At 39.0% G+C, this 19,697-nt stretch overlaps 1 protein-coding gene across 3 annotated transcripts in view; it reads right to left on the reverse strand.

Moving 5' to 3' along the window:
• The window catches only part of USP34 (ubiquitin specific peptidase 34), a 166,672-nt gene that overhangs the window by 122,110 nt on the left and 24,865 nt on the right, over positions 1-19,697 (reverse strand). For all 3 annotated transcript variants that reach the window (XM_075203870.1, XM_075203869.1, XM_075203868.1), the window contains exons 2-11: positions 18,984-19,071; positions 17,840-18,278; positions 12,381-12,431; positions 11,895-12,044; positions 10,455-10,522; positions 8,023-8,215; positions 7,597-7,658; positions 4,730-4,811; positions 4,551-4,643; positions 4,269-4,394 (exon numbers count right to left, since the gene is read on the reverse strand). In XM_075203870.1, the coding sequence (XP_075059971.1) occupies positions 4,269-4,394; positions 4,551-4,643; positions 4,730-4,811; positions 7,597-7,658; positions 8,023-8,215; positions 10,455-10,522; positions 11,895-12,044; positions 12,381-12,431; positions 17,840-18,278; positions 18,984-19,071 (1,352 nt within the window). The remainder of the gene's footprint in view (positions 1-4,268; positions 4,395-4,550; positions 4,644-4,729; positions 4,812-7,596; positions 7,659-8,022; positions 8,216-10,454; positions 10,523-11,894; positions 12,045-12,380; positions 12,432-17,839; positions 18,279-18,983; positions 19,072-19,697) is intronic.

Raw genomic sequence — 19,697 nt, forward strand, 5'->3', positions numbered from 1 at the left:
ACACTTTAACCCTTGCAGAACTTGAGTCTGTGGCCCCATCCGCACCTCCTCAGATACTGGGCAGGGTGTCTGACTTTTGGCATTTGGCCAAATAAAATAATTAATTAGACGGGGCATATTCTCATCTCTTTTCCCTGTCCTGGCAGAGAAAATAGTTATATGGCAAGGTACCCCTAGGGTTGACAACCCTGTAACTAGTCTATTCAATTATTCTACTATCCCTATGCAGGGCAGGTGCCCAGGGAAGGTTTCCTCTGACAGAAAGTGTAATCTAGCCTCTACTCAGCTTAAGTGATGACTGGCTGTATGGTTACACCCCACAGGGTCATAGCTGGGTTTTTGAAAAAGCCCATTCACCCATGGTCAGAGCCGTTAGCCAGAGGAATTCTGCAGTACATTCCAGGATCGGAGCTAATCCTTTTTGCAGAGTAACAGTGTAGACTCCAGGGGCCACTGGAGGTAAGAGTACATCTCTTCCCGTCAGCTCCACTAGGCCACGTAAAGTGATGTCTTTATCCCTTGGTCTCCTTTTTTTCTAGAGGGAGAAGTAACCCATCGCATACTCACTTCTTAACTCCCATAGGAACATATAATACCTGCACAGGTGCAGTTAAGCGAGATACCTATATACCTGGTGGTATTCTTGAGAGTCGGTATTTTATTCCAACCGCTTCCTGGGCCACAGACCGATCCTATTGTTACATTTAAGCTGGCAGTCCCTCAACAGACAGGCCTGCATTCCCTTGTTTCGGATGTAGTCACTATGCACAGTCATTGCAGGCAGTGAACAGAGCCAGTTCCTGGCCTCAATATACATCATGAAGGTCTTTTTACATGTACCAGTCGGGAAGGGGGCATCGGTGTCTTTTGCTTTGGCGGTAGACAGATTTCGGTTCCGGCTCTGGATAATGCAGTTTTTAATTCTGCACATTGCGCCTTGTGGGTTTCCGAGGTTATGGCAGTCATGGCAGGGCTACGGCGTACACGATGAGTCACTATAGTACCCTGTCCGGGAGACCTCTTTCCGAGGGCTCCGTCACCTTTCTCTCACAAGCAAATCTCCATTCGGTTCTGTAAGCGCATGTCTGGGTGACAAACTACGTAGGTCCCTGCCACAGCAGATACGTTTCTTAAACCTCATCTTCTTTACTGGTCCAATAGGGTCTTCCTATCATAGCAAAGCCCCCCCCCCCCCCCATTTCAGCGCAGGAAAAGGATGCTCCTAGCGCGAAGCGAAATTCTCTCTTCTCAGTTGCTCGAGGCTTCTGGAAACCAGAGTACCAATGTTCGAGTCAGTAGTTTTCCATGCTCATCTCTTGACATCTCCAGAGGGAAAGTCTCCAGAAGGGGGCTGGTTCCCGGGTTATTGAACTTGCAGATCATCTCTCTGTCCAAGACAACATGTCCATCTCTTTCACAGTCGATAGCCAGATAGTCAGGAGTGAGGTCAATCGTTCTCCAGGTCCTGGACCTTGGGTCTGTCCGATAAAGGTGAATTACTAGGATCCTTAGGGTTCCAGGGTCCCAAAAAGACTGTACTTTCTAATCTGGTGCGCAGAGTGGACAGAATGTGGTGTCAGGCCCAGCAGGTCCTAATCAGGAAACCTCAAGACAAATCAGTCAGTAGGGCCATGCCTGTTGCATTTCTACAGCAACACAGGGGAACTTCGCAGCCTGACTGCAGCGTGAGGGACGTCCATGTTATGGCCTGAGCAGTGCGTCATTCCCATACTTTTGACCAATATCCAGACAGGAATAAGAGGACGAGAGCCTCAGCAGGCAGGCAATAACCAGGGGGAAAAGTCTCTCCACGGGGACATCCTTTGCCCCCCTGGTGGAGTTTTGGGGGAACTCTGGACTTAGTCCCCAGGGTGTCTACACTTATTTCTCAGGTCCCCCCTTTACTGCTCATAATCTAGAGAACCTTAAGTGGAATTTTCTGATGCCAGGATGTTCCCTGAAACTTCGGTCTGGTGTACCTTTCACTTCCACGTCCCAGGTTCTCATGGGTAAAGATCTCTCTAAGAGTGTGGCTTCCAGCTATCCTGGGGCCCTTCATTTACCTCGCAGTGCACAGTTTTCAGACATAGCAGGCTGCCGCCTGCAGCTGTGGCCAGATCTGAACATTCAGTGGCCTCTTTCTGCTACTCTTTAGATCGTCTAGCTTGGCGCTGTGTCGTTAGAGTCCCTATCGTTAGGGTCTCCTTAGTCTGAAACAGTACAGCGCTTAGTGCGAGTCCCAGGGCTTTTACTCGTCCCAGTGCTGGCTCCCTAAAATTTTTTTTTCCCCCCCCCGCAAGCTGGCTCTGAAATGGGACTCTGTCTAGATTCCCACAAGGCGCAGCTCCCGGTGCTCTACATAAATTTCAGCGCTGGTTTATAGGATCACGGTATCTTCGAGGGGTCTCTTCCCTTTGGTTGGGCAGGTGAAGCCATGAAATCTAGTTGGGTGATCAGAGCGCTTGCTTTGGACACTTAACTTACTGACTCTGGGAAAACATGTTAATCCCAGGGTAGGGGTGTTCCCTTGCATATCGCCCTTGTTCGCAGGGGTTCGGTGGCGGTAGTGTAGATTGCACACCCGCATTTTACCTTTCCAGGAGAATAGAGAGGTGCGTCGCTCCGGACAATATTGGCTCAGAGGATAGTATCTGCATTACACTTAACTCAGGAGCTTGTGGACAAGCATTCTGTTATTCGTCCTTTTCGTGTGACATTCTTCCTAGGCTGGATGTGGTTTGTGGTCTTTGGGTGCCAGATTGACCGCAGGGTCTCTATCCGTGAGACTAAGGTTCACTTTGTTCTTTCGGACGCTTAATAAGGCCCTGCTCAGTTTCCAGACACTCTCATGCCCGCTGCACCCCTTCCTCCAGTCGGTGGGATGTTTGCGCCTCTTCTCCGTTTCTGTGGACCTTAGTGCTCACTTCCCAGGGCGGTTGGTGCTTCCTGGATGGCATGGCATGTGTGCTTCAGTAAAGCAGTTGTGCAGGGTCGCAACGTCCCCATCTACTGCAGGGTTTCTGGGTTACATGGCTTTGCATCAGCTAATGCGAGCTTTGGGCACAGAATGTTGCACGCAGTCGTTCAAGAGCAATTCCTCCCTTAGAGGCAGATTTAGTATGTCCCAATGTCTCGCAGTGTCCCCCAATGGTAGGAAAGAGAAAAGAAGATTTTTACTCACTGTAAAATCGATTTCTCTTACTCCATTGGGGGACACTGTGCACCCTCCCTTGCTCTGAAAGTAGTGCTGTTTTTGGTGCTATTTTCTTTTTCTTCCTGGCTTGGTTATACAAAACTGAGGTCTGAGCTGGAGAGAAGCGGCATAGTAGGGGAGGAGTGTGAGTTACAAACAAGTTGTTAAGTGCTTAAACTTCTAGGCCCACCTACTATACCCCAATGTCTCGCAGTGTCCCCCAATAGAGTCAGAGAATTCAATTTTATTGTGAGGAGAAATCTTCTTTTGTAGTGCAAAGCCGAATACCCTCACAACTAATACACTTCTGCTATACAAGGTAAAACAGGTATATGGAAAAATGATGTGCGCTACTGCTGTGACAAATGTTACGGAAAACAGACACCTCTAATATTTGCAAAACTGTAATCAACAGTTTCACCAGCATGAGCTCCATGTATGTTTACAAAATAGATCGTTTTTTTTATAAAATACAATTGATTTTTTTTTTTTTAGAATTCAACAATGAAAAGCAGGCTGACATTTCATTAAGTCACTGAAAATACATCTTAAAAATTATTTTATATATTAATTGGTCCTACATCCACACACTGTAATAAAATGATAAGCAATAGAACACTACCAGTGAAGCAACAACAGTAGTGAAGGTGCATTTACAGTGCACACACTAATAAAGCCATGAATTGCAGACTTGATTGGCCACAAATCACAGCAAACCAGTGTTCCTGATAAAAATTAGTCAGGATGAATGGTATATTCAGTTGGATGATGACGGCATAGAACACCATGTATGCAGTCATCAATAGACCACACATCAGGGTCGACTATTCAGCGCATGTGTGAAAATATTTCAGATGTGTGTGTACAACAAACTATGAAAGTCGTTCAGCTCCTCAGCAGTCAGGATGGGTAGTCTGATCAGCCGTGTGTAGACACCTTTACAAAGACATAGGATGTACGCACACTGAGAAATAGTATCATTGCTTAAGCCACAAATGGAGATTTTTCATTATTAATCATCTCAAGAGGTCTGAGCTTCTGCAAATGGAACATTAAACATAGCAGCACACTTTACCTGCTCTGTGTGCGCGCTGGGGTGAAGACCAGATACAAGATTCAAAAGATGTCTCAGAGGAACGGGATCCAGGTTTTTAATCAATGAAGGAAATAAATCATGTATATAGCGACTACAATGTTTCAACTGCAGTAAAGTAAAAACAAATTATGTTAGGAACATGAAACAGATATGTGATGTTGCCAACAATACACCGATTTCATTCACGTCCCGACATATTCTATTTAATACCAAACGTGTATGTCTACCAACACATAGGTTCTGCAGAAAAGAAAACGTTACCTGTGCTGCTGCCCAGATACAGTCTATGTGTTGTGTGCTCAGACGACCTTCTGCAGCTAGAAAATTCAGAATAACTTGGCACTGTTTGATGATCTGGGAAAGTTTTAAAGCACATGATCATATAAAATGTTTTATAAGATATAACAGGCATAAAAGCATACATCAACAATACCACGAACCTCAATGTGTAGATTTGGTCCAAAAATATGTTCTACAACATTATTACTGATGAGCCAATCTGCAAGCTCTTTTGCTATAGATCTGAAACCAATAGATACACAAAGGTATAAAAATCAATTGTAAGAAAGAACTCAATAAAAGGTTCAAATTAGTTTTCATTGTATACATTTTAAAACTGCAATGTTGAAGAAAATGAAGTGTTATATTTACTGAGATATTTAACGTTACTAGTGAAGAATAAGCAGCTTTCTATGTCGGCCCTAAGATCATGATCATGGGAACTAGTATTTTCCCATCTTATAAATGTTACTATAAAAAGTGAACTGTAAGACACAGTAGGGGACTGTTAGGTAAAGGTAACTGTGCAAAAAAAATGTGCTGTAACCTATAGCTTTCAAATACTGTCATTTCTCAAGTACTGTTTTACAAGTTAAAGAAAACACTGATTGATTGCTATGAGTTATAGCATCTTTTTATGTACTTAAATATACAACAGTTTTAATCAATGTTCCCCAGACAGCATTTGAACAACCGTATACTTGAAAGAAATAGTTGTGAAAAAAGAGACACCTACTGGAAAAAATATATGTTTAAATATTGTGGACAGTGTAATGCAGTGATGGGCAACAGGCGGCCCTCTGAGCCTTCGTCTACAGCCCCATTTCCTTGCTGCTCTATTGTCACATTTGTTTCTTATAGCTTGCAAAACATTTAAAATGCCTGCTGACATGTTATTACATATAGGTGACTCTTTTCTGATTAAATGTATTGTATTACTGAGATTAAGGGTAATGTGCGGCCCTTTTGAAGGTCAGAGGGCCACACCATGCAGCTCCCGAAGTGCATCAAGTTGCCCATCACTAGTGTAATGGATTACATCATCTTGATCAGTTTTGGTAACATGTTGGTGTTTTGTTTCGATTAGATTCTCCTTGACTATGTTGTAACTATAAGCTGGCCACTTATACCCCACGTGTGGCCAAATGGGAGGAGATTCGCCAGTTCGGCACTTGATGCCCAAGCGGCCAAATCACTTCTGGAACATGATGGGGCTGCAAATCTGGTTTATAGTGTATATCTGATTGGAATTATGTAGATGGTGGTATTATGGAGCTATTACCGGGCTTGCCATTTGCCTAATATAGCAGCATTTGTAAGTGCACCTTATCTCTGGACGTTTTTCAGACTTGGCTTTTTGTTAGTCTTTACCGAACACCCCCACCATATTAATGGGAGCATTTAGGTTGTGTTTAACTCTCACAAGCATTCAGATGTAAAAAGGGCAAGAGTGGTGGCCAAACAGTTCAATAATCCCTGTAACTGCTGTATTTTTTGTGCAACGTGCTTTGCTTGTTTTTTTTACTAGCAGTTTGCTGGTGATAAACTCAAAAAAAAAAAAAAAGCTTAGTGTGATCAAACACAGAATGTCAGGATAAACCTCTCCGCTGTAAACCTCCAGTTAATACAAGGACACAATGCCAAATAGGAAAGAAATATCGAAGAAGTCCAGCCACCTTAAACCACATCCCAGCAGAAAAAGTAGCCTTTTCAGGACCCAGGAAGAAGTGTGCAAGTGGAAAGTAATATAGATTTTAAAAATGTTTTTAGTAAAACAATTATCATGCTGATATTTTAATCACCTGTAGTGATACGTTTACTATAAGGCATAGATCAGTATTATAAAGCAGTAGATGAATTTCTATTTAAGTTTGTTTTTCTGAAAGCAATAACCAGTAATCCTGTGGAGTAACACTGTGAGATACACATGTATAGGGTTGGGTGTATTTGGTGGGGGGGGGGGGAGGGGTGCGGGAAAGTGTAGGAACGTTGATGAACTTGGAAATAGGCCATGTGGTTGATTGTCACATAAGTATTAAATAAGATGTTAAAGGATCAGTCTGTAATCAAGGTTCCCAAGCTTTGGTAAACGGGTGATATGTGCTTCTCTGCCAATAGAATAGTAATGAGTTGATAAGGCTAGGGAGTTCCCCTTCCAATTAGAATATGTTAGTTTCTTTAAATAATATAGTAATAATGGGTTTTTTGTGACCGTGAGGTTAGTAAATAGCAACTGCACCAGGATAATGTTCCTATCGAATTGTTATGTACCCAGCTGGGATGACCTAATGGAGGCAGTCTGGTGACCTCTGTTAGTGACAGATCAGCTTGGATCAGTTTGATACATTGAAAAAAAGTGTATTACGCTACATATTTAATAACAGCATCAGTAAGAAAAATATAAAGTTATTTCTCCCATCAGCAATAAAAGCAGGTCCACATTCAGCTAAAAATGGAGATGAGGAGGGATCTAACTTTGTAAGGGGATTGACATTCTTCAGACCACGTTAGTGGACTTTAAGAAGCGTTTTCAATATGTGAGTTAGCTCATTAAAGCTTAAGAAATCCACAGGTTATTTGGGCGATCAACTGTTCAAAGCTAGGAAACCAGCTATTTGTATGTTCAATATTTTAATACTCAACAAATTGCAAACAGCTGCGAATTTCAGAGCAGCTATACATAGGACTCCAAATATGGCAATTTGAGAATACTACAGCTTGACAGAATTTTTAACTTTATAGATTGAAAGCATAAGATCCAGAATTCACCTTTGAGTTAAATGCCAATTCCATTGTTTGTCATCTGTTTTTACAGCACCCTATTAAACTAAATGAGTCCTAGTACCATGATTATGTAAATACCATCTTCACACATCCATTGCAAATATTTATCCACTACTATCATCGCACCAGCGATGGTGTAAATGACGGAATGTGTGTGTAGGCAAGTGACCATTACCTAAAATACACTTCAGTTAAAATCTATAGAACATAAAAAAAAATTCTATAAGAAAATAAATATACTTACGTCTCTGTGTCAGATACCAAAGACTCATTGTTGCAGACATCATTAAATGTATGCAGCTGATTCTAAACAGGAGAAAAATAAATTACTAGAGTAGAAAACAAGGCAACAAAAAGATTGCTTCAAAAATAACTTATGTAGAGGAGAAAACACGTTTCACCTCAACTTCTCATGCACTAAGAAACGGAAAAAGATATAGTATAAATTTGGCGTAATTGAATTAAATTATTTGCTGATTTTATCATTTGGGATCATTATAAAAAGATATAATTATTAGTAATTAGCAAAACATTTTTTTTTCCATTGGGTTTAAATTTTTCTTTCTACAGTGGGATGATTAACCATCCTCTGACCCTATATTCACTGGTAAACAGCCTTGCAGAAATATTATCGAACAAAGGTTGCCATGGAGAATGTCCCGGCACTCACCGTTATCTGACTCAGTCCAGCAAGCCTCATTGTTAGTGTGGGTGACATAAAATATTTGAAAGCCAAGTCAAGGCTCTCTTTGTCAAAGCACAAAGCTGTGTCCAGGGGCTCCTTCACAGTGCTCCACATTAGGTCAGCCATGTTGCGGGCTGCACTCTGCCGCAGCTCCTGGTCAGAAAGTTTACACAAATACCTGGAGGTACAATAATGAAAACAAATTCAGAGAGAGCATTTTACTTTCAAAGGCTAAGTTTACAGCTTCTGTCAAAAAGAATCGTAAGGATCTACAATCCAGTATTCCATTAAAATATTTAAATTTACCAAATGTTTTAGTTGTCTAAAGTATAACAGACCCTATTACAAAGTACACACCATCACAAAGAATTATCCCATTTATTATAGGGCAAATTATCTGGGCTAGCCCTTGCAACTTTAGCTGGAATAAAATATAAGTAAAATTTTAGGAGAAAAGGAGAGAGTGTTTCATTTAAAGAAATTGGTGGTTCTAAAGTGGTTGGATTGTTTTTGTAACATTTAGACAGCGCAGCTTTTAAGATTTTTCCGACTCTCCACACATCTAGGTGCACTTTTAGTTTGGATGCACCTCCCAACAGTGGAGAATTGCCCTGGACAGACCATTCAGATACACTGCTGCAAAACCAAGGGGTTTGCAGGGAGCATCTGGTGCCCTTAGGAAATGAGGTCCACAGGCACTATAGCCCATAACAGATATACAGTGAAGCACATACAGTGAAAAAAAATAAATAGAAAAGTGAACAGATTGCCTGTGTATACACCAATGGCCTCTGCCCATGCCGAACAATGCATTTTTCTAGCCTTCCCTAACAAATGGTTACCTAGCCTTCCCTACATGGCCAAAAGTATGTGGACACTCGATCACCACATCCATATGTGCTTGTTTAACATCTCATGCCATAATGCTGCTATTAATATGGAGTTGGTACCCCCTTGCTGCTATAACAGTCACTACTCTTCTGGGAAGGCTACCACTAGATTTTGAAGCATGGCTGCGGGGGATTCGCATCCATTATGGAATGGAATAAAGTCATCTCCAAAATAAATGATAAATATAAAAGTTACCATCCCCTAGCTTCAATGACACTTGTCGCAGACAGCACTACTTTCTCCAACTAACCACACAGCCACCTGTGATTTGCATAGTTTTGAGAATTGGCACAGATAATATGTTATGTTTACCATTTGGTTTTATCTGCTACCTACTTTTTTTGTTAAAAAAAAAATAAAAAATAAAAATGTAAAAGTATTTTGAATCATTGTTAAAAAAAAAAAATTACAGTTATTGCTATGTAGCATTAAATATTTTATGCCTTAGCAAAGGTCAAGTGAAGCACAGCTGTAATAGCCAAAATTAAATTTGCTCATAAAAAGTAGCAGCAACATAGATTAAAACTGCTCCTTCAAGCGGGCACTTAAAACTCACCTGTTCCTCAAGGCCTACCAACCATCCACTTAGCCTCTCATCTCCTATGTTTCTCCCCTGGTCCCTTTTTTCTCCCCCCTTTGCTTCACTGGCTCCCTTCTGTGCCTGATTTGTTTACCCCCCCTTAGGATGTAAGCTTGTATGAGCAGGGCCCCCCCTTCCTTTCTGTCTCCATACTTGTTCTTCCGCTCCGTCTCTACTGTATTTGCCTGCCTGGAGTTTCTGGAGAACTGGTACTTTGCGTTTATTGTTCTGTACTGTTTTACCCTGTATAGTCTACTGTTCGTACTGTGTACGGCGCTGCGGAAACCTTGTGGCGCCTTACAAATAAACGATAATAATAATAATATGGCCACGTTAGTGTAGGGATAACATGGCGCTAATTGCATTACCATTAATACAGTAATTTTAACCTGGGGCCGTGAGCAGAAATCAGCATTAAAATTACCGTACTAATGGTAATCGTGCACAGGCCACGTTATTCCTAGAATAACGTGGCAGAATTGATTTGGCCCTATCATGTTTGCAAAAGTATAGTCTTACCTTATTATGTAGTATTTATAAAGCACCAACAGTGAATTATGAACTGATGGTGAACACATTACATCCTAAAACATCCTATACATAGTTTGCATGCTATTACCATAGTTGACAGCCTTTTTTTTTTTTAAAAAAACAAAAAACAAACCAAAGTCAAAGTGATAGTGAATATATAAGAAAATATTTCTAGCTACTGAGCACTGGAGTTAAATTTGCAGCTTTAAAAAGAAAAGAGGGCATATATTAAGCCTGTCCTCTTGCAGACAACACCTTTATAGTCCAAAAGGGAGCAATTTGCTTATGTTTTGCTTTTATTGGTGCTAATACGACTATCTAAACCTAATATTTGTGCATTTGTGCATAGGTCTCTATGACAAACTCATCGCCTTCCCTAATGATTACCAAAAGTATCTTATAAATGGGCACGTACCTTATAACATAGGTCCTAAATGGTATAATATGCTGCATAACAGCTGGGATGTGCAGCCATATTCTGATCTACAAGGATACACGTACAAATACATATTACAAATGAATGCAAGAAGCTTCTTTTACATTACACAATGTGCTAGCCAGAAGAAAATTACTAACATGGGACAAAAAAAATAAAAAACTAAAAAGATCCAGACGCAATTATCAGATTATATAAACAATATTAGCTTTTTATTCATTTAACGACTACATATTATCATGCGCTTTACAGCAAACGTTTAATCATTCATATCATTCCCATCAGATACATAGCTATTGTTCTGGTTGAAATACATACACTCACAATATATTATATATGGAGCTGGCAGCTTAACATGTATTGCAATATATACGAATATCATTCCAGGTTTCAAATATAGTAAACAACTGGAAGTAGAAAGAACAGCATTATTAACATATGTGGCAAGAGCAGGATACCCATGAATTTCATGAGCAGAGTACAGAGAAGCGGAGGGGCCACTTGCAGAAATACATTCAATTAAATGAATTTTGACGCAGGGAAATCATAAAAAATGTATATGCACAATGAAGTTCTGTTCGACAAATGAAAAAAACAGTGCTTAAAATGCAAAGTGAAGGACATACAGTCATTGCTGGAATGAAATCAATTATAATAGGCACAAAATGCCAAAAATGATATACAAAGTTGCAATGGTAGTACTTGCTCGTATTGCAGACTGTACCCATTCAAGGTATGGGAAAATGTAAATGAAAAGTAGACCCTGGCTTTAAAAAACAAAAATGCATGCAGACTGATATTCTGGCTAGTTAATCTCAATTAGACTATAAAATATCATCAATGTCTACTACACATATCAAGCAATTTTATGAAGGTCAAATTGTGTTACATATGCTAGTTCAGATTTGAATTTTTACCACTGCATAGATGAAAACAGTGTCATATGCAATAATGTTTCAATTATTATTTGTTTATTTTTAACAAGTATGTTCTATCACTAGTTTTCAAAACGTTTCTATGCAAATGAAAGTTATTTAAAATCTTACTCAAGTAAGAACATTCTCAAAGCAGACCTAACCACTAATCTACTGATCACAGCAATCCTATTGAAAATCTGTTTTAACTATTTCAACAAATTGCCACATTTGCATGAACATAGGCAGCTATCAATAGCCATGGCACCATTAAAAATAATTATCAATCCCAAACACACATAAGTAGGGTGCATTCTCCACCAACGTTTGTCAATATACATTTATTATTTTAGAGCAAAGAAAAAAAAACAATTTTAGCAATTTATCAGAGGAAATTATCTAAAAGTTTGGAATCTGGTCAAACACCCCTAAAAATTGTTGCTCTCTCTCATGTACCAATACAAGTTACATGGGCTATCACAAAGAGGAAAAAAAAGTAACTTACGTTGGATACAACAGTGATGAATGCATGAGCAATTAGAAAGGGAAGAGTATCCGGAGATCCATATTCAAAGCAATCCTTCATAAGAGAAAGCCCATTTTTCCCACAGAACAGACACACATAACGGAGAAGGTGCAGAGGGACTTCTACATCCTGACATAAAAGAGGGAAACTGTTTAATATGCAAAGTGGAAAAAACAAATAAATTTCATACATACTACAGGGACAAAAGTCAAATCCATGGTGTAATCTTCTAGACGTACAGTCCTGTGGTACATAAACCCTCCGATCTTAGAGCATGAATATCCACACACCATTAGGATAGTGACACATAGGTGCTTTGAACTTCCACCCATTGTATGTGCCTGCACAGACAGAGTAAGCCCAGAGTTCCTATCACACGAACGACAATAGTAAGAAAAGCATCCATGTAACAAGAACTCTGCTGGAAAATGCATCACTAGCCTTATTGAAAATGTTTGCACTTACATTCATGTCACAGAAGGCCCCTAAGAGATTGCTTTCTTGAGCGGAGATATCCTGAAAGAACAAAGAGAGCTTTTATACAGAGATCATTTGTTATTGTGTTGTTATTATTTGTATCATGGAATGTTAAGATAACAGATTGCAAAGGAATATTCCGCCTCCGACTTGTAGGCAAATTATATAGAAGTGTGCCATGTTTAACAAGCTAGTTTATTAGATTAGAATAGTTAGGCTTTAACCACTTGAGTAAGGAATGCCATGTTTAAAATATGGCATCTCTCATCAACCGTATATGTTTCAAAGAGATCCTACTAGTAGCACAAGAAATTAATCTACAAACAATAAATTGCAAAGTCACATATGTTAACTTCACACATAAAACAACATTGTCAGTTAAGGGGTAATAATGAAACCCCTTTATGCCCAAGTAATTATCAAAACAGTTTAGACTTTTAAGGGGCGTATTCAATTGTCAGCATTAACGCTGCAAAACGAGCGCTCGAAAAATATTATATTTATAATTACTCGCTCAATTTCAGCTCGCAGCTCCCTGAGCAGCGAACTGAAATTGAGCGAGTAAATTACCGTATGAACGGTAATTACGCGCAATATTACCGTATAAACGGTAATATTTTTCGAGCGCTCGTTTTGCAGCACTAATGCTGACAATTGAATACGCCCCTAAATCTTATTGAAGAGAACTGTGAGCAAATGGAAATGAATGATTTAGTACTAGAAATAGAATAATTTAGAAGTATACTATTATATAAAGAGACCAGTCAGTCAACTTTAAATATTTCAAAGGAGCCAAGGAAGATGTACATCCATTGACCTCAAACAAAATGTTTCAGTAGAAACTTGCTGGGCACATGGGCTAACATGCACCTGGGATTTGTGCAAAAGTGCAGTAGATGCAGCCATTTTGTGGCGCACATTTATCAGCTTATATACTGCTAATCAGTTCATGAGGAACGAGGCTACATTCTCATATTTACTTTAGTGTACAAATGGCTGTATCTATTGTGTGCATTATAGAAAATGCTGCATGGCTGAAACAGGCATAGAATGACCTGGCAACCAGATCTAATGTCATGAGACAAGTGTTCTCTTGACTGCCTCCTGTACAAACTAGTTTAGTTTGGATCTAGACAAAGTATCAGCGTGCACTCAAATAATAAAACTGGTTTGCTTTGCTGCATGCACAGAGAAGTCTGGCCACAATCACGACAATTCCCCCCACAGCCACTGTAATGCGGTCCATAGGCACAGACATCTGCTGGTACCATAGTAACAACCCTTATATTGGCTCTAAATTTATATGTATATGTATATATATATATATATATATATATGTATATATATATATATATATATATATATATATATATATATTTATTTATTTTTTTCTGTGTAAGCACATGTTGTAATGATTTGACCTTAAAAAAAACAAAGATGACTAATAAAGGATAGAACATTAAATACGGTCAACAAATGTCTATTCACATGTGTTAATCAGTATAACTGAATATAGTTCCATGGGAGCGTTCATTAAGTACATAGTACACTATGTTGCAGGTGGGCTTTGAACAGTGTTAAAGCATGTACACATCTTATATTTTGCCTTCACTTTTAATAGCGCTGGTTTTCACAAACACAACGTGCACAAGTAATTTATAAAAATGATCAAATCTGTAACGGCACAGTCCAAACTGTATCTTGAAAAGCCTGGTGATAAGGCTGAGCGTTACCTGTTCTGCACTTTGAAATCAATAAGTTTTTAAGTCCAGAGAGATATCTATGTGGTCTGCACCGCGTATTTCAGCACAATGATATTATTATTATTGCAGATTTCTAAGGTGCCACAGTGCCCCGCAAAGCCATACAGTAGGGAAACCAGGACATACTGTACATAAAACTCAGACATACAAGGTAGACAAAATCATACTTGCCAACTCTCCCGAAATGTCCGGGAGACTCCCGCATTTCGCGAGAGTCTCACGGACTCCTGGGAGAGGGTGGCAATCTCCCGGATCTGCCCACTTCTTAGTGAAGTGGGCAGAATTAGGTCGTAATGCGTCATTACGTCATGGGGCGGGGCCAAAATGCTGCGCTTTTCGGGGCCTCGCCCCCTGCACGCCCACCTTCCCCGGCAGGCTCCCGGACCATACTTGCCATAGGTTGGCAAGTATGGACAAAATAAACGCAGACATGAAAACAAAGGATATGGGAGGTCCCTGCTCATTATAGAGCTTACATTCTAAGTAAAGAGGGCACAGCTGAAACAAGAGGAGCGAGTGTGGCTTAGGGTGGAGATTGGGACAGCTGTGAGGGTGTATTAGTGAGAGTAGTAAAAAAAAAAAAAGATGGTATTTTAAAGAACATCTAAAGATTTGAAGGCTGTGGGAAAGCCAGACTGGGCATGGTAAGGAAGAGAGGAGCAGCACGGGAGAAGTCTTGTAAGCGGGAGTGAGAGGTGGTTACCAGAGACAAGACAAGCCGCAGGTCAGAGTTAGGTCTAAGATGGCGGGAAGGAGAGTATTTTGATATGAGATTTGAAATGTATGAAGGAGTGGTGGTGTTGAGGGCTTTGTAGGCAAGAGTGAGTAATTTGATTTGGATTCTGGAGGACACAGGGAGCCAGTGTAAGGATTTGCAAACTGCTGCAGAAGACGTGGAGACATGAGAGAGGAAGATAAGTCTTGCAGTAGCATTTAGGATGGATTAATGTGTGGATATATGGTCGTCAAGAATGCCAGATAGCAGGAGGTTGCAGTAGTGAAGACAGGAGATGATGAGAGAATGGATAAGAGATTTAGTATCATACTGCTAAAAAAAAGGGTGTATTCTGGCACTGTATTTAAGGTGGAATCGACAGGACTATAAGCAGCTCTATTTTAGTCATGTTGAGCTTTAAGTAGCGTTGGGGCATCTATGTAGAGATAGCTGAAATACAGTTGGTTACACGAGATAGTATAGAAGGAGAAAGGTCAGAAGAAAAGAAAGATATACATTTGGGTGTCATCAACACAGAGGTGAAAGTGGAGGCCGAATCAGCGAATTAGTGCCCCAAGAGAAGAGGTGCACAACGAAAAATATAAAGTGCCGAGAACAGTGATAAAAAATCTACACCTGAATATATATTAGAAGACAATGCCTTTCCCTGTACACAATATTTGTACATATGGCATTAGGCAAGGCCAACACTTTAGTATTCATTAGGAACATGTGTGCTATAATGATAAAACTGTTCCCTATATATCCACACATACATACATACATACACATTTTTAAATAAAATGAGCAGTGGAAACATATAAAGGGAGAGCAGTGAGATTAAACTGAAACTTATTTTTTTCACCTCTGCAGACTAGGAAAGAAAGGCTTGTATACAAGAGACAAACAGTCAATAAACAAAATCAAAAGAGACACTTCATTGCTAATCTGCAGGGGAGCAATAAGAAATCTGTTCTAGGCCTGTACAGATTTTAGCGTTATACCTTACATACCAGCTCAATGTGAGCAAATTATGAGCTGCAGAGAGCTCAGGTCAGCATCTTTGTGTTTCTACATTAAATACCAGAATACCTCATCTCTGCTGCCAATATGTGCAAGAATCAGAGATTTAGGAACTGTAAATGCGCTATATGACGGCTAAATCACATCATCTAAATGCTATTACAATGGATCATTTTGATACAATAAATATAAGAAAAGTATCAGGAAAAACAGCCTGGGAGAGACTTGCTCAGTCTCAGGCTTTCCCAATCATTGCAAGAAGTCTTCAAAGGCCATTTTAGTTATCCTGCATCTAATTTTCATTGTGTACAGCATAAATTAGGCTTGAATTTCTGGAGCTTTCTACTGGTTTAAAAAAAAAATGTAAAAAAAGAACAAAAAACACACACAATAGAAAAACTTCCAGTGACAAATACAGTTTAAGCATCACGAAAAAGTAATGATCTATTGATCAAAACAAAGAACACTGCCCATACTGTCTATAGTCTGCTAAATAGACTAAAAATAGAACAAGCTGCATTATGATCCATCTAGCATCAAGCAAGTATATACAATGCATTCCTTACAGTGATCATATAAGCTTTATTTTGAGGTCCATTAGACTTTCAGTGAATGCACCACAAGGCAATCAATTCTGGCTAGATGTGTAACTCCCCACGAGTAGAAGACTGATGCTTCACTCAAAATACCAACAAAATAAATGAATGAGCTCCCAAATATCTTGTAAACTATTGTCAATTTCATCAGGTCAACAAAGATTACACAGATTCACTTTAATGGTTTTTAATTTGCCTTGTGTTTTATACATTATTGCAAGAATAAATGTAATTTATGTTATGTACTGTTTTCACTGCAAGTATTTATTTTTTAAGTCTACCTAAGCGCGATTTATATCACATGGACACCAAATATATGTACTTTATGCAGGGCTTTTAGGTAATGAAAGGGAACAAAAATAAATAAAATGTAATTCCACTAAGAAGTAGTTTTTTCTGAAATGATATCCTGAGATCACACTTGTGTGCACAAGCCCTCAGGGTAGGAGGCTATAGAGGAAGAGAAGCAGTGCAGATGGTGTCTCATCATAAAGATTACACAGATGTTAGCAGCGTAGTATACTTAAGATCATGGTCAACCCTGTTTGATCTCCGTGTTAGAAATGAATAGGAAACTGCAATATTACGGGTGTTTTTATTTCTCCTAATGAAAACTAACAAAGATCACCAAACTGAGGGGGATTACTGTAGATAATGGATGGGTTTTGTCTTAGAATTTATTTTATCTTACCTACAGCAGTGTTAAACACATATTAAACAAGGGTGTAAGGGTGTAAATGGGTATATGCAGAAAATACCACAATACCATAAACTGACAGATTTCTGATTGGTCGTTCTTCACAGCCATTTAATAATGGTGAACAGGAGAAACTCCCATGGCTATCTGGGAGTACAGCTTTAACTGAGAGCAATAAATAGTCATTATTAGGGATATGTAATTAAAGGCAGTTGCAGATCCTCTACTGGTAAGTTGCCTTGTTCTGTATTCACTGACTAATAGTTTTTGAAGTATACTTAAATTATGTTAACTAATCACTACGAGAAAATATTTGTATATACTTATTGCATGAGAGACAGACTAAACATAGAACAAGCAACATTCAAGGGTTGTCCACTATTTAGAGGAAGTCCAGCGAGTATAGGCAAAGCTTTGCCAAAGTGACCACTATTCTGAGGTCTAGTAAGACTGAGCTCACCTTCACTGAATACAATTTAGCACAGACCCTGGACAAAGTTATTGAGACTTCCAATCAGGAAAGGTACAAGGCATAAAAATACAGAAACTGCTCATAAAACCAAAACAGTAATTTCCAGACTGGACTTTGACCTACACAATAAAAGATCCTTAGCAAGCAACAATCACAAAAAAAAACAAGTAATTAGATATACCTCGATGGTGGGATGTGTGTTATGCTTGTAAGCAGTGTAGAGAGGAAATTGTATTTGAAAAATTTTTGCCACACATAATAATAGTTTTTCTTTTTCGTCAGTACTCCATAAACTATACGGGTCAGTGCTTTTCATAGAGTCCTCTTCTGTCAGGTTACAAGTCCTTGCAGCTTCTAACTGCTTCTCAGGGGTTTTACATGGTTCCGTTTGCCTCTCTTCTCCTTCCTCCTCCTCCTCCTGGGGCTCCTTCTCCACATTCAGCAGCTCCTCAGATGGGTTAGCCTCATCCTGCCAGTTTGAATCAGGGCTAGTAGTGCAAATTTTCAAAAGCTGGTCCCGCAGGGTTTGGACTTGGCCAATCACCAAGTTAATAAGGGCACACACCACTTGGTTAAAGATCTCCAAATGTTTATACTCCTTAAAGCAGCATAGACACTGTCTGCAACAAAAAGAACACATAAATCAATAAATGCATTAAAATTTTACCATCAAATTAATTCTTGTACATAACGCCATCTGTGGAACAATACGCATTGGGCTCTGAAACAATATTTTAAGCAAGAAGTAGGCTAACAGAAAATTCTGAAGAAAATATTAACCTATTGTAAATCAGAAATGGAGATCTGTGTTTAATAGGAGTAGATATCTGAAACAATCTGTATTTCAGAAGGTAATGGCTAAAAAATATTAGCAAAACGGTAGCCATATTTACGTCCTGGGTGTGTGAACTAAAAAAATCTTTAAATAAACTACTACATATCATACACATTTCACCACTAGTGAAAAACACAGATACCAACGAGATGAGCCTAATAAAAAAAAAGCAGTAACTTAAAAATAGTAACTGCAAGTATGTTGGATAATAATAAAACAACAATTTTTATTTCCCTAAGAAAACAACATATTTTGATCATGATTTTTATCTCCTTGATATGATTTTTGACAGAGTGTAATGCCTTTAATTTGCCTGCAGGTGTCACTGTTGCAGTTACTGTGTATGGAAGATATTTGGGAATCTGAAATCTCCCCATAAGACTGGGAAGCTATAAATGGGCAAAGAAAACATTATGCAAAGTTGTTGATATAAATGACACTTATGGAAAAACTACCCACCTATTTGGGTAACTACGGAAAGATTCCTTACCTTTGTGTCCAGGAATTAATATAAGCAAATATCTTGAGGGCATGTTCTTTTCTGAGCTGTAACTCATCACTGCCATCTGTGTCTGATACTACAACAGAAAACAAAATATAAAGTGTAAGAAACAGCTCTAAGTACTGATGTGATCTACAGGCATGGACTTGAAGAGGTACTAATGAAAGGATAAGGATAAACAATCATAAAATATTTACACATTGTTTATATGCTGAAAAAGTTTGCATGACTAAGCAAAATAAAAAAAACAGTACATTTTCCACCTGAAAGCCGCATTACAACTGAATGAATGTTTTCTTATTGGTTAATTCCCACCATTGAATTGCATAAAATTTTAATGCTGCATTTAAAAATTCAAACCGTGACATGACCTATATCTCATGCATTAATGAGCACTACCCGTACAAGAGGCTGCACTGCACCAAGCATTGAAAAGATCAGTAAAACGGGTCTAAATCACACAAACGTTTTAGCCATTTCCTAAACACATGTAAAGGGTTTCCGAACCCTAAAAGGGTTTAAAAGGTTCGAAGAGGTGTATTTTTCAGCGCAAGTTACATTTTAGAATAAGAGGAGATTACTTAAAACCAGGAGTACTGTAGTAGTAAATACTGTATTAAAGTAGGAAAGTAAAGCAGCTATGAACTAGAAAAACACCAATACATACGATTACCATGAATGCTAATGGCAGGACTGATTAAG

Source organism: Mixophyes fleayi, chromosome 3, assembly GCF_038048845.1.
Source record: "Mixophyes fleayi isolate aMixFle1 chromosome 3, aMixFle1.hap1, whole genome shotgun sequence".
NCBI classification, from domain to species: Eukaryota; Metazoa; Chordata; class Amphibia; order Anura; family Limnodynastidae; genus Mixophyes; species Mixophyes fleayi.